The sequence below is a fragment of the Rutidosis leptorrhynchoides genome, chromosome 8 (genome assembly GCF_046630445.1).
Source record: "Rutidosis leptorrhynchoides isolate AG116_Rl617_1_P2 chromosome 8, CSIRO_AGI_Rlap_v1, whole genome shotgun sequence".
NCBI classification, from domain to species: Eukaryota; Viridiplantae; Streptophyta; class Magnoliopsida; order Asterales; family Asteraceae; genus Rutidosis; species Rutidosis leptorrhynchoides.
The window spans coordinates 3,807,887-3,824,022 of NC_092340.1; the positions used below are offsets into that span (position 1 = coordinate 3,807,887).

Consider the following 16,136-nt stretch of genomic DNA (forward strand, 5'->3'; position numbering starts at 1 on the left):
CGACGCGTTTGTGAAAGGATTACCGGAAAGAATCCAAGAAGATATAAGTTCACACGAGCCCGCCTCCATACAACAGGCATGTAGAATGGCTCACAAACTAGTGAACCAGATTGAAGAAAGAATTAAAGAACAGACTGCTGAAGAGGCCAATGTGAAGCAAGTCAAAAGAAAGTGGGAGGAAAACGGTGATAAGAATCACCAATACAACAACAACAGCAATTACAACAATAATCGCAACAATTATCCCAACAATCGCAACATCAATCGCAACTACAACAAACGGCCCAACAACAACAACAACAACAACAACAGCAACTACAACAATCATCATAACAACAATAATAACCGCAACAACAACAACAATCAGAAGCAGCTATGTCAAAGGTGTGAAAAGTATCACTCGGGGTTCTGCACCAAATTTTGCAACAAGTGTAAAAGAAATGGTCATAGCGCGGCGAAGTGTGAGGTCTACGGACCAAGGGTTAATAGAACGAAAGGAACAAATGGTGTCGGAACGAGTAATAGCGGAGCAAGTAGTGTCGGAGCAAGTTATGCCAATGTAGTTTGTTATAAATGTGGAAAACCGGGCCACATTATTAGAAATTGCCCGAACCAGGAGAACACGAATGGACAAGGCCGCGGAAGAGTTTTCAATATTAATGCGGCAGAGGCACAGGAAGACCCGGAGCTTGTTACGGGTACGTTTCTTATTGACAATAAATCTGCTTACGTTTTATTTGATTCGGGTGCGGATAGAAGCTATATGAGTAGAGATTTTTGTGCTAAATTAAGTTGTCCATTGACGCCTTTGGATAGTAAATTTTTACTCGAATTAGCAAATGGTAAATTAATTTCAGCAGATAATATATGTCAGAATCGAGAAATTAAACTGGTTAGCGAAACATTTAAGATTGATTTGATACCAGTAGAGTTAGGGAGTTTTGATGTGATAATCGGTATGGACTGGTTGAAAGAAGTGAAAGCAGAGATCGTTTGTTACAAAAATGCAATTCGCATTATACGAGAAAAAGGAAAACCCTTAATGGTGTACGGAGAAAAGGGCAACACGAAGCTACATCTTATTAGTAATTTGAAGGCACAAAAACTAATAAGAAAAGGTTGCTATGCTGTTCTAGCACACGTCGAGAAAGTACAAACTGAAGAAAAGAGCATCAATGATGTTCCCATTGCAAAAGAATTTCCCGATGTATTTCCGAAAGAATTACCGGGATTACCCCCACATCGATCCGTTGAATTTCAAATAGATCTTGTACCAGGAGCTGCACCAATAGCTCGTGCTCCTTACAGACTCGCACCCAGCGAGATGAAAGAACTGCAAAGCCAATTACAAGAACTTTTAGAGCGTGGTTTCATTCGACCAAGCACATCACCGTGGGGAGCTCCTGTTTTGTTTCTCAAGAAGAAAGATGGTACATTCAGGTTGTGTATCGACTACCGAGAGTTGAACAAACTTACCATCAAGAACCGCTACCCACTACCGAGAATCGACGACTTATTTGATCAACTACAAGGCTCGTCTGTTTATTCAAAGATTGACTTACGTTCCGGGTATCATCAAATGCGGGTGAAAGAAGATGATATTCCAAAGACTGCTTTCAGAACACGTTATGGTCATTACGAGTTTATGGTCATGCCGTTTGGTTTAACTAATGCACCAGCTGTGTTCATGGACCTTATGAACCGAGTGTGTGGACCATACCTTGACAAGTTTGTCATTGTTTTCATTGATGACATACTTATTTACTCAAAGAATGACCAAGAACACGGTGAACATTTGAGAAAGGTGTTAGAAGTATTGAGGAAGGAAGAATTGTACGCTAAGTTTTCAAAGTGTGCATTTTGGTTGGAAGAAGTTCAATTCCTCGGTCACATAGTGAACAAAGAAGGTATTAAGGTGGATCCGGCAAAGATAGAAACTGTTGAAAAGTGGGAAACCCCGAAAACTCTGAAACACATACGCCAGTTTTTAGGACTAGCTGGTTACTACAGAAGGTTCATCCAAGACTTTTCCAGAATAGCAAAACCCTTGACTTCATTAACGCATAAAGGGAAGAAATTTGAATGGAATGATGAACAAGAGAAAGCGTTTCAGTTATTGGAGAAAAAGCTAACTACGGCACCTATATTGTCATTGCCTGAAGGGAATGATGATTTTGTGATTTATTGTGACGCATCAAAGCAAGGTCTTGGTTGTGTATTAATGCAACGAACGAAGGTGATTGCTTATGCGTCTAGACAATTGAAGATTTACGAACAAAATTATACGACGCATGATTTGGAATTAGGCGCGGTTGTTTTTGCATTAAAGACTTGGAGGCACTACTTATATGGGGTCAAAAGTATTATATATACCGACCACAAAAGTCTTCAACACATATTTAATCAGAAACAACTGAATATGAGGCTGCGTAGGTGGATTGAATTATTGAATGATTACGACTTTGAGATTCGTTACCACCCGGGGAAGGCAAATGTGGTAGCCGATACCTTGAGCAGGAAGGACAGAGAACCCATTCGAGTAAAATCTATGAATATAATGATTCATAATAAGCTTACTACTCAAATAAAGGAGGCGCAACAAGGAGTTTTAAAAGAGGGAAATTTAAAGGATGAAATACCTAAAGGATCGGAGAAGCATCTTAATATTAGGGAAGACGGAACCCGGTATAGGGCTGAAAGGATTTGGGTACCAAAATTTGGAAATATGAGAGAAATGGTACTTAGAGAAGCTCATAAAACCAGATACTCAATACATCCTGGAACGGGGAAGATGTACAAGGATCTCAAGAAACATTTTTGGTGGCCGGGTATGAAAGCCGATGTTGCTAAATACGTAGGAGAATGTTTGACATGTTCTAAGGTCAAAGCTGAACATCAGAAACCATCAGGTCTACTTCAACAACCCGAAATCCCGGAATGGAAATGGGAAAACATTACCATGGATTTCATCACTAAATTGCCAAGGACTGCAAGTGGTTTTGATACTATTTGGGTAATAGTTGATCGTCTCACCAAATCAGCACATTTCCTGCCAATAAGAGAAGATGACAAGATGGAGAAGTTAGCACGACTGTATTTGAAGGAAGTCGTCTCCAGACATGGAATACCAATCTCTATTATCTCTGATAGGGATGGCAGATTTATTTCAAGATTCTGGCAGACGTTACAGCAAGCATTAGGAACTCGTCTAGACATGAGTACTGCCTATCATCCACAAACTTATGGGCATAGCGAAAGGACGATACAAACGCTTGAAGACATGCTACGAGCATGTGTTATTGATTTCGGAAACAGTTGGGATCGACATCTACCATTAGCAGAATTTTCCTACAACAACAGCTACCATTCAAGCATTGAGATGGCGCCGTTTGAAGCACTTTATGGTAGAAAGTGCAGGTCTCCGATTTGTTGGAGTGAAGTGGGGTATAGACAGATTACGGGTCCGGAGATTATACAAGAAACTACCGAGAAGATCATCCAAATTCAACAACGGTTGAAAACCGCCCAAAGTCGACAAAAGAGCTACGCTGACATTAAAAGAAAAGATATAGAATTTGAAATTGGAGAGATGGTCATGCTTAAAGTTGCACCTTGGAAAGGCGTTGTTCGATTTGGTAAACGAGGGAAATTAAATCCAAGGTATATTGGACCATTCAAGATTATTGATCGTGTCGGACCAGTAGCTTACCGACTTGAGTTACCTCAACAACTCGCGGCTGTACATAACACTTTCCACGTCTCGAATTTGAAGAAATGTTTTGCTAAAGAAGATCTCACTATTCCGTTAGATGAAATCCAAATCAACGAAAAACTCCAATTCATCGAAGAACCCGTCGAAATAATGGATCGTGAGGTTAAAAGACTTAAGCAAAACAAGATACCAATTGTTAAGGTTCGATGGAATGCTCGTAGAGGACCCGAGTTCACCTGGGAGTGTGAAGATCAGATGAAGAAGAAATACCCGCATCTATTTCCAGAAGATTCGTCAACACCTTCAACAGCTTAAAATTTCGGGACGAAATTTATTTAACGGGTAGGTACTGTAGTGACCCGAACTTTTCCATGTTTATATATATTAATTGAGATTGATATTTACATGATTAAATGTTTCCAACATGTTAAGCAATCAAACTTGTTAAGACTTGATTAATTGAAATATGTTTCATATAGACAATTGACCACCCAAGTTGACCGGCGATTCACGAACGTTAAAACTTGTAAAAATGACATGACGATATATATATGGGTATACATATGGTTAAAATGAGATTATTATAAGTAAGTATCTCCATAAGTATATTAACAATGAGTTATATACATATAAACAAGACTACTAACTTAAGAATTTCGAAACGAGACATATATGTAACGATTATCGTTGTAACGACATTTAAATGTATATATATCATATTAAGATATATTAATATATCATAATATCATGATAATATAATAATTTAACATCTCATTAGATATAATAAACAATGGGTTAACAACATTAATTGAGATCGTTAACTTAAAGGCTTCAAAACAACACTTACATGTAACGACTAACGATGACTTAACGACTCAGTTAAAATGTATATACATGTAGTGTATTTAGATGTATTAAAATACTTTTGGAAGACTTCAATACATATATCAAAACACTCATACTTAACGAAAATGGTTACAGTTACTTTTCCATTCTTTTCTTTCATCAAGAATTCTAGTCGTATTCTTACCCGTATTATACACAGCTTCAAAACGTACTTACTATGAGTATATACCAATAGGAACTAGCATGGGATTCCACTCTTGATTATGTCATGTATGACTAATCAATTTTAACTTCTACCATGAGCTAGTCAACTAACTAGAACTCCTTTTAACCCCACTCACCACTCACCAATTACCACTCATCATTCACTCCATTTCACTTTCAATTCTCTTTCTAATTCTCTCTCAACACACACACACACTATTATGAACGTATTTTTACAGTAGTTAATCATCATCTTCATCAAAAATCACTTCAAGAATCAAGCTATAATCATCATAGGAAGAACACTTCAAGAACACTTCAAAAATCCCTTCAAGTTTACTAATTTACTTCCAAGCTTTCTAATCCATTCCAAGTAATCATCTAAGATCAAGAAACCTTTGTTATATACAGTAGGTTATCTTTCTTATTCAAGGTAATATTCATATTCAAACTTTGATTCAATTTCTATAACTATAAACTATCTTAATTCGAGTAAAAATCTTACTTGAACTTGTTTTTGTGTCATGATCCTACTTCAAGAACTTTCAAGCCATCCAAGATCCTTTGAAGCTAGATCATTTCTTGTCACTTCCAGTAGGTTTACCTACTAAACTTGAGGTAGTAATGATGTTCATAACATCATTTTAATTCATATATATAAAACTATCTTATTCGAAGGTTTAAACTCGTAATCACTAGAACATAGTTTAGTTAATTCTAAACTTGTTCGCAAACAAAAGTTAATTCTTCTAACTTGACTTTTAAAATTAACTACACACATGTTCTATATCTATATGATATGCTAACTTAATGATTTAAAACCTGGAAACACGAAAAACACCGTAAAATCGGATTTACGCCGTCGTAGTAACACCGCGGGCTGTTTTGGGTTAGTTAATTAAAAACTATGATAAACTTTGATTTAAAAGTTGTTATTCTGAGAAAATGATTTTTATTATGAACATGAAACTATATCCAAAAATTATGGTTAAACTCAAAGTGGAAGTATGTTTTCTAAAATGGTCATCTAGACGTCGTTCTTTCGACTGAAATGACTACCTTTACAAAAACGACTTGTATTATTTTTCCAACTATAAACCTATACTTTTCTGTTTAGATTCATAAAATAGAGTTCAATATGAAACCATAGCAATTTGATTCACTCAAAACGGATTTAAAATGAAGAAGTTATGGGTAAAACAAGATTGGATAATTTTTCTCATTTTAGCTACGTGAAAATTGGTAACAAATCTATTCCAACCATAACTTAATCAACTTGTATTGTATATTATGTAATCTTGAGATACCATAGATACGTATACAATGTTTCGACCTATCATGTCGAAACATCTATATATATTTCGGAACAACCATAGACACTCTATATGTGAATGTTAGAGTTAGCTATACAGGGTTGAGGTTGATTCCAAAATATATATAGTTTGAGTTGTGATCAATACTGAGATACGTATACACTGGGTCGTGGATTGATTCAAGATAATATTTATCGATTTATTTCTGTACATCTAACTGTGGACAACTAGTTATAGGTTACTAACGAGGACAGCTGACTTAATAAACTTAAAACATCAAAATATATTAAAAGTGTTGTAAATATATTTTAAACATACTTTGATATATATGTATATATTGTTATAGGTTCGTGAATCAACCAGTGGCCAAGTCTTACTTCCCGGCGAAGTAAAAATCTGTGAAAGTGAGTTATAGTCCCACTTTTAAAATCTAATATTTTTGGGATGAGAATACATGCAGGTTTTATAAATAATTTACAAAATAGACACAAGTACGTGAAACTACATTCTATTGTTGAATTATCGAAATCAACTATGCCCCTTTTTATTAAGTCTGGTAATCTAAGAATTAGGGAACAGACACCCTAATTGACGCGAATCCTAAAGATAGATCTATTGGGCCTAACAAACCCCATCCAAAGTACCGGATGCTTTAGTACTTCAAAATTTATATCATATCCGAAGGGTGTCCCGGAATGATGGGGATATTCTTATATATATGCATCTTGTTAATGTCGGTTACCAGGTGTTCACCATATGAATGATTTTTATCTCTATGTATGGGATGTGTATTGAAATATGAAATCTTGTGGTCTATTATTATGATTTGATATATTTAGGTTAAACCTATAACTCACCAACATTTTTGTTGACGTTTTAAGCATGTTTATTCTCAGGTGATTATTAAGAGCTTCCGCTGTCGCATACTTAAATAAGGACGAGATTTGGAGTCCATGCTTGTATGATATTGTGTAAAAACTGCATTCAAGAAACTTATTTTGTTGTAACATATTTGTATTGTAAACCATTATGTAATGGTCGTGTGTAAACAAGATATTTTAGATTATCATTATTTGATAATCTACGTTAAGCTTTTTAAACCTTTATTGATGAAATAAAGGTTATGGTTTGTTTTAAAATGAATGCAGTCTTTGAAAAACGTCTCATATAGAGGTCAAAACCTCGCAACGAAATCAATTAATATGGAACGTTTTTAATCAATTAGAACGGGACATTTCAAAACCAACCGTCAACCATCTCAAAGTTTTTGGATGTGTATGCTACGTCTTCGTGCCAGATCATCTACGAAGCAAATTTGAGAAGAAGGCAATTCGGTGTGATGAATCAAGAAAAGGATGGAGATGTTGTGATCCAAATACCGGAAAGTGTCATACTTCAAGAAATGTGGTATTTAATGAAGCGTCTTCATGGTGGTCACCTCAAAAGATAGAGCTTCCAGAATCTCATGGATTAGAAGAAGGTCCAGAAGAAAAAGAAGAACATAAAGAGCACATATCGGATCCAATTAAAGAAGGAGATGGATCGTACTCTAAGGAAACGAGTCCATGGAAAACTGGGGTACATCAATCTACATCCGAAGAGGTTCGTCCAAGCCAAATGGATGCCGAGAAGCATGTGCAAGAATTACGGAGATCAACAAGGTCGAGGAAACCTAATCCGAGGTATGCCAATGCTGCTCATGTGGATGAATCAATACCTATTGAGCCTTCCACTTATGAAGAAGCAGTACAAAGTCAAGAATGGCAGAAAGCGATGGAAGAAGAAATTAATGCACTAAAAGAAAACCAGACATGGAGTTTAGTTCCAAAGCCAAAAGATGTAAAACCAATATCTTGTAAATGGGTTTACAAGGTGAAGACTCGATCAGATGGCTCCATTGAAAGGTATAAAGCTCGACTTGTTGCTAGAGGTTTTTCTCAACAATATGGGCTGGATTATGAAGAAACGTTTAGTCCAGTGGCGAAGATCACAACAATTCGAGCTCTACTAGCTTTAGCTGCTAGCAAATCTTGGAAGTTATGGCAGATGGATGTCAAGAACGCTTTCTTACATGGAGAACTTGACAAAGACATTTATATGGAGCAACCAAGAGGCTTTGAGAACAAGATCCATCCTAAGCATGTCTGCAAATTAAAGAAAGCACTATACGGCTTGAAGCAGGCTCCAAGAGCTTGGTACGGGAAGATTGGCGAGTTCTTAGTACAAAGTGGTTTCACAGTTGCTCCTTCAGATTCTAGTTTATTTGTGAAACAAGATCAAGGAAAACTAGCCATAGTGTTAGTATATGTGGATGACTTAATCATCACGGGAGATCACTGTGAGGAGATCCAAAGAACAAGGGAGAATCTGTCTATCAGATTTCATATGAAGGAGCTTGGAGAACTCAAACATTTTCTTGGACTCGAAATAGAGCAGAAAAGAGAAGGATTATTTCTGGGACAACAGAAATATGCGCGAGATCTTTTACAAAAGTACGGAATGCTTAATTGCAAACCTATCTCAACTCCGATGGACCCGAATACAAAACTACGAGCAGATGAAGGAAAATGTCTTCAAGATGTTACCATGTATCGAAAGATGGTCGGAAGTCTTATTTATCTCACAATAAGCCGGCCAGATATATCTTATGCAGTTGGAGTGGTTAGTCGATACATGAGCAATCCGAAAAAGCCTCACCTTGATGTTGTACGATGCATCTTAAGGTATGTTAAAGGCACTATTAACTTTGGTATTTTATACAAGAAAACAAAAGAATGTCACGTGACTGGATATTGTGACGCCGATTACGCTGGAGACTATGATACACGACGGTCAACAACTGGATACATGTTTAGTCTTGGATCGGGAGTAATATCATGGTGCAGCAAGAGACAACCAACAGTATCCTTGTCAAGCACTGAAGCAGAATATCGATCGGCAGCATCAGCAACACAAGAAATTATGTGGTTGAAGCAACTAATGGAAGATCTTCATCAATCAACAGATTATCAAGTAAAGCTTTTCTGCGATAACCTATCAGCTATTCGTCTAGCAGAAAATCCAGTCTTTCATGCGAGAACAAAACATATAGAAGTGCACTATCACTATGTTCGCGAGAAGGTCCTTGAAGGACAGATCAAGATGATGCCAACAAAGACAGATGAACAAGTTGCAGATATATTCACCAAGAGCCTAAGTAAACCGAAGTTTACAAAATTTAGAGAAGCACTTGGAATGGTCTGCAAGACATCGTTGGAAGAAAATTTGCATTGAGGGGGAGTGTTAAAATACAATGCAAATTTAGATAATATGGAATTAGTAGATGTATATATGTAAAATATCTAGATATTAATATGTATAAGAAAATATCTAAATATTAGAATATGAGAGAAAAATCTAGAAATTGAAATGTAAAAGAAAAATCTAGATATTTATGTGTGTAAGAAATATCTAGATATTTATATGTATAAAAATATCTAGATATTTATATATATCCATGGAAATATCTAGTTTCTAGAAACTTCCATGGAGTAGTATAAATAAGGGTGAGGATTTCATTTGTAGAGTGTGAAGTAAGTTGTGAGAGTTGTGAGTAAGAGTGAAATAAGAAGTGAGTTGTGAAGAAGAGAAGAAGAGTGTGAGTTAGCGAAAGTAGAGAAGAGAAAGCTTGTAAGTAATATTGTAATTGTAATTTAATATAAGTGTTTTTGTTAAGTTTCCCGATCAAGCCTTAGTTTGTGTTTAAGTTCTTAGTGCACTTTTGTTGTTCTTATTATATGGTCGGCTCTGCCGCCTAAGTAATACATGGTCGGTTATACCGCCTAAAGATATATGGTCGACACTGTCGCCTAAGTACATTGTGCACTAAGGATTTATAAAATTAAAGGCTAAACAACGCCAAAGTGTTGGTGTAGTGAGTCTTGTATAGTCTAGATCCTCTATAGTGGGTGTGTTGGGCTCGTCGAAGCTTCCAACAGTTCTATCTTCATTTTTATTTTAGAAAAATATATGAGTAGGCTACAAATTAAGTTATTGATTTTTTAGAGACAAACTTGTTAGAGCATTTAGAGTGGCAACGCGTCAACTTGAAATTCTGTTCGAAGTTTTGTTGAAACTTTAAAGTGAGAATAATGGATGAGTAGACAAATGTTCCGTCAAAAGTTCTCAAATAAAAATAATATTAATTTATAGTGTTAATGTTAATATTTATATTTATATTTGTTTGATTATACAAATGAAATTATTAAGATATGAGAATTTGGCAGCTTTTCATTTGAAGTGCCCTCGATTGAGCTTTATGTCCAACATGGCACACCCTCATTTAATTTTAATGTATACAATGAGTTAATAAAATGTAAGAAAGTATTGATTGCATAAAGGCGTGTATTAGTCATCATAAAAATAAAGAATAAGGTTGTCGTTTTTTTATTGGTTAGATTCGGGTCTTATCTTTTGGTAGTGTCGTGCTTTTGGTTCGGTTGCTTCGACTATGGTCCTGGTTCGGCTCGTATGTAGATATAGCAGATATGTTTGTCCTTTTTAGTTCCGAGCATTTATGTCTCATTGCCGTAATTTTTTTCGGCTTTTTCATTCTTTAATGAATTTACTATTGTTTTATAGCATTCGTTTTTAGTAAAAAAAAATAAATAAAAAGAAAAAAAGATAATATTTTTCTTCCTCCTACAACCTGGTTTTGAATCGTGTTTAACTCCATCTCCGTTCTTTCTTTTTCTTCCTCGCCATAGTTTTTCTCTGGCGGTTTCCTCCGTACTCGTTGCTTCTCCCGTTGAGCGCTACTACCTCCACGTTTCCTATCACGGTTTCCTGCTACTCTGTTGGTTACGGTTTGAGGTTTTAAGGATGGGTTGACATCCGTTAGCTGATGAATTTTCCCTACAGTCCTTACCAAAAAATTGTTCATCCAATATTACCGACTCATCCGTTTTGATTTTTTTATTGTCACTTGCACTCAAATTTCAATCTGATTAGGATTGTCTTTAGACTTTGGGTTAGTTACTGGTGTTTTGTTCTTAGAAAATTGTCGACCAATTACAGAAAAATATATGTACTAATTGGACTTTTGAATATTTAATCCATTATAAGGTCACATACCATATTAAAGTTGTGATGTTGTATCAAACGAGTTATGGGTTAGCGGTATCAAGTGAACTCATCAACTTTGTGAGTCTGAGTTTGAGTGCGTCCAGCTGTGGACAATAGTGTGTGTGTTTGTGGACTGTGGTACAAAGAAAAAAAAGTCATATTGTGTGATTTTTGAAGTCAAAGGAAAAAGAGAAGATGGTGATGTTTGCAATCGGATGTAGGGGGTGAAATTTGGTCGTAAGGTTTTAATTTTAAATAGAGCTATGATACTATGTTAGATTAGAGTGATACAGTAGTATTTAATTAATGATCAATGTTTACATGTAATTTGAATATGTAATCGTAAAATGTTCGGCTTTGGTAGCCCGATATCCATCTAACTACAATGGGCCATATGCAATAATGCCCGCCGTATTTTACGTTTATGAATGCAACTTGAGCACGTGTGCTATTGTAAATGGGGCAAAACTTGATTTTTAGACTTCAACTTTATTAGCTGCAAATGTAGAATGAATCAAAGACAAGTGATCTCTATTTCATTTCATTCAACATTACTCTACACATATATTTTACATTCAATTCAATCTTGAAAAAAAAAGTAAAATCTAATTAACCTCATAATTATTATCTAGGTGACATTGAAGAGTAACTACATGTGGCACGAGATGACGGTTGACTTGTCATGTTAGTCACAGTGAAGGAGCTAAATTGGTTAAATTCTCGTTTCATTGCCTTGTAAACATGATCTAAACCTTCTTCGATAAGTTCCAAAACCGATTGTGGCGTTGGTGGCTCGTTCACCTCTACCGAACCTTCCAACATCATCACCACCTCACTCATTGAAGGCCGCATATTCACATCATCTTGTATGCACCAAAATCCTACTTTCAATGCTCTTAATAGCTCATCTTCTTCTACCGCCCCTTCCAGTCGTCGATCTGCCACTTTCATTGCTTCTCCGTTTTTCATTTCCTACAAAAATATATCTCAGTTAGTTAGTAGTCATTATGAAACATACACACAATCACGCTTAATAATAGAACAAGTATTTTTCTAAATTAACATGTCATCCATTTGATTCAACATTCAACATTCAACATTCAGTGCTAAATCATTTCGTTAAGAGTCATTCAAACACAGTCTATGTCTCGTTATTGAAAACATATGTAAATAATATATGGTGTGAACTATGAATTATATATTTGAATACTTTCGTTCTAAAATTGTCCAACGCTCAAACCTTAAAAGCCCATCCAGGGTAAAAGAAGTTATCTGCATCAAAATGCATATCAAGGTTTCTGCGCCCACCAACAATTTCCAGCAAGAGCATTCCATAACTATAAACATCGGCTTTTACTGTGATAGGACGATTACTGATCCATTCGGGAGCCAAGTAGCCTCTAGTTCCTCTAACCATGGTCACAACTTGCGAGTGTTCCCTCCCCATCAACTTAGCCAATCCAAAATCAGAAACTTTTGGATAAAACTGTTCATCTAAAAGAATATTCTCCGGCTTAATATCACAGTGTATTATCCTATTCCGACATTGCTCGTGAAAGTATGCAATCCCTTGTGCAGTTCCAATCGCTATTTGAAACCGTGTTGGCCACTCCAATAGCCTCTCTCGAGTTTTATGCGAAGGAAATAACCATTTGTCTAAAGATCCATTTTTCATAAACTCATACACCAAAAGCCTGCATTTTGTTACAATATCAATTAACTATGCATGTCATACATATACATACATAACTTAATCATAATATGTTCATAATTCAAGTATTATTAGCAACTTATACTATTTAATACCTTTGTGAACCTTCAGAGCAATACCCGCACAGGCGAACCAAGTTCATGTGATGCATTGAGCCGATTGTGTTCACTTCGGTTACAAACTCCCTTTCTCCATGTGGCAACATCCGGTCAAGTTTTTTCACAGCGATCAACGTCCCATCTCCTAAGCTTCCCTTGTAAACACTACCAAATCCACCTAAAAGGTACCAAAGTTAGTTAATTTCCATTACATTTCAACAAACTAAAATTAGTGATTTTAGTATACCTGTTCCAAGTAACTCTGAAAAATGATTTGTCCGGTGTTGTAAATCGCGAAAGTTAAAACTAACAGGAGCTCCTGATACAATTAGTGAACTCTTGAGGACTCTTTTTAAACCTCTCTTTTTATGAACATAGATGTACAATAGACACATTAGTAGTCCAACAAGAACAAGCATGCTTAGTACAATAGGAACAACCAAAACCTTTGCACGAGTACTGTCGCTCATTCCTACACTGCCTTTCGAACCATGGTCCGAAGCATTCGACTGGACCTTAACAAACATAGTCGAGCCCGAATCCTCGAACCCACCAAATTCCAAACTCCTTAACACCCAACAATATGGAGTCTCTTGGTTTAGTCCATAAACAGAGGCAACACATTCACAATCAGATAAACAAGCATCACCACATTTTGAAACCGTAGGGATATCGCTGTAGTTTGCTATTACCGCGGATTCTAAGTAATAATAATTAGTTTGTTGAACTGCTTCTATTTTAATTTGGGAACTATTACTAGAGTTCCCCTGGGGAAGGGGAACTCTACAGTTTCCGGTGTATGATGAATTACTCATACACCGGAAATCATCCCCGTTAGTAAAAGAACCAGGCAAACACTCACAAGAAGCGTTTGTTTTGGTTGCATCCAAATTACAAATCCCGTTACCGCAAACACCCGCAATATCACACGGGTTAGAAACCGCAGCCCATTCACGCACCCATTGCTGTGAACCATTCACATCGTTATCCCAACGATATAACCGAAGATTACCATTAGTTTCAAGAATCAGCCTTCGAAGAGCTAACGGTCTGTTGGTTTGGTTACTTGCTGATGATAATTCACCTTTGTCATTATCATTTTTGTAAATGTAAGCTGCTCCGGCAGAATCTCCACCGTAAACCACCCCGAAACTTCCTGCTTGGTCAAGAACCGCCACGACGTCGTCGCCTGTGACGTTAGAAAACTCGGGCGTTTCCCAGTAAGAATAATTAGACTGAGCTTCCATTGATAAGTTATAAGGGTCTGGTTGTAAGTTGTACGTTAAAGCTAAGGTTAATGAAGTGGTCTGTTGTAGTATTTTCAAAGTGTAGTAACCACCTCCACGTGTCGGTATTCGTGAAGAAGTCAACTCTAGTGAGATGGTCAAAGGTTGACCGGGTAAGAGTGTGTCTGATGGGTGGGAGAAGCTTTGCCATGCTATGTCCTGGTTGGTCGTATACAGCACCAAGTTGCCGTTTTCTAGTAGCTCTGCGGAATCAATGTCGAACCCTGTTGTGTTTGATGTCCAAGCTGTGGTGCGGTCGTCGGTGAGTACAAGGTTGCCAGTTCTATCGAGTTCCAAGACTGCGTTTTTAGTGACCGGAGCATTTCTATTGACAAGATATTGAGAGAAAAATGCATCATTATTTACCTGCAAATGTTGCAGTAAAGGCTAATGTATGCCAAATATATGTCTTTAATTACCTATTTACTATGTACTGCATAGTATTTCTCAACAAAAAAAAATATGCATCAGGATTCACTTTTTGGTACTTCTTAGTATACGTTAGTTTGTTAATAAACTATTTAAACTCCGAATAGTTCAAAAAAAAATTTATGTCATTCAGTATCATTTGATATTCACAAATTACAAACAAATTCATTGAATGCTAAATAGTGCCAAATCATCCCATTGAGCTATAATGACACCCCCACCCATTCCATTTTGAACGTAATAACATTATATATATGTGTGTGTTTGGTGATGGTACAAAACTTGAATCCAAGCATTTAAATTTAGTTATGAAAATTTTTTAAGTAGGTAGAAACCAGTAAAAATGTATGCATTGTTACTAGCTAATTAACAAGATTATGCAGACTTTAGTATTATATTATACTGGCATATATAATTGGTAACTTTTTAAGAAAAAAGGGTGAAATGAGTAATGGACTTACAAATATGCAGACCAAGCGAGAGTAAGATCCCCAGGAAGGTCAGCAAACCAAATTCCTAGCTGGTATCGTTCCTCTTGTGAGCTTGAATCCGGGTCTAAAGCTGGAGCGAACCCAAATGCAAATGTCCTATTACTGGAAACCCATGCTTGATTGCTGTTAGCATACAATTTCGAACCCAAACCGACTCGGCCTGATACGCACACCACCACCTCTAGCAAATAAATGAAGAACAAACCCCAATTAGTGGGAAAATTATGCGCCATTTACAAAATAGCATACTACTACAAACTTTGTGAGAGTACGCATGTATATAAATGAATACGAATTATTAGACATTCAATAAGTGGGAAGAAAAATGGATACAGTTACTGAATACGTGTACATGGGTGGGTGAGCTAAAACGTTGAAAAGGGCTGTGGTGGTCGGTTTCGGGTTCGGCTGTTGAGAGGGATTTGGGATTGTGTGGGTACGTGTTGAGCCACATGAGGTCCTAAAAATGGGCCCGATAGGGCCTATATATTGTGCTTGGTTAAACTCACACGTTTCTATTTAATACCTCTAGACTTTATATTAGTTTCACACTGAGGGGTATAGAAAATGGGACGGTTTGGATTGCAGATTAATTATTAATTAATTAATTATTATTACATTCACTATGTGTTTATATATAAAATTTGTTTATAAGATATTAAGATTAAGATAAGATCGGGTGTCATAGTCTGTAGTACTCCGTATTACTTTTGCTTCAACTTTCCAAAGAAAATGTCAAACTTTCCCTTTTAATATTGATGAATAAAAACGTTTTGTGGCGCAGCCGAGTTAATGATTTCGAATTCGAATAGTAGCATCGTCGCTGGGTTTAAGTAGGCCCATATCCCTCCATAATTGAGTAGCCCGTCTACTTCTCTTTTTTAATTGTGACATTTGTGTCATAATATCTTTAAATTTTTCTAAAAAAACATAATATTATATT

General features: G+C 36.4%; 1 protein-coding gene across 1 annotated transcript; it reads right to left on the reverse strand.

Moving 5' to 3' along the window:
* Positions 1 to 11,703: 11,703 nt before the first annotated feature.
* On the reverse strand, positions 11,704 to 15,426 carry LOC139862065 (G-type lectin S-receptor-like serine/threonine-protein kinase At5g24080). Its single transcript, XM_071850616.1, has 5 exons — positions 15,164 to 15,426; positions 13,235 to 14,598; positions 12,985 to 13,165; positions 12,419 to 12,872; positions 11,704 to 12,150 (listed from the first exon to the last, which is right to left on the reverse strand). The coding sequence occupies exons 1-5, from the start codon at positions 15,424 to 15,426 to the stop codon at positions 11,803 to 11,805; spliced, it is 2,610 nt and encodes an 869-aa protein (XP_071706717.1). The 3' UTR covers positions 11,704 to 11,802.
* Positions 15,427 to 16,136: the final 710 nt, after the last annotated feature.

Coding starts and splice junctions, on each gene's coding strand:
- LOC139862065 (XM_071850616.1), bottom strand. CDS start 15,426: ATGGCGCATAATTTTCCCACTAATTGGGGTTTGTTCTTCATTTATTTG. Junction 13,166..13,234: donor TTCAGAGTTACTTGGAACAG/GTATACTAAAAT, acceptor GGTACCTTTTAG/GTGGATTTGGTAGTGTTTAC. Junction 12,151..12,418: donor ACCCTGGATGGGCTTTTAAG/GTTTGAGCGTTG, acceptor ATATTTTTGTAG/GAAATGAAAAACGGAGAAGC.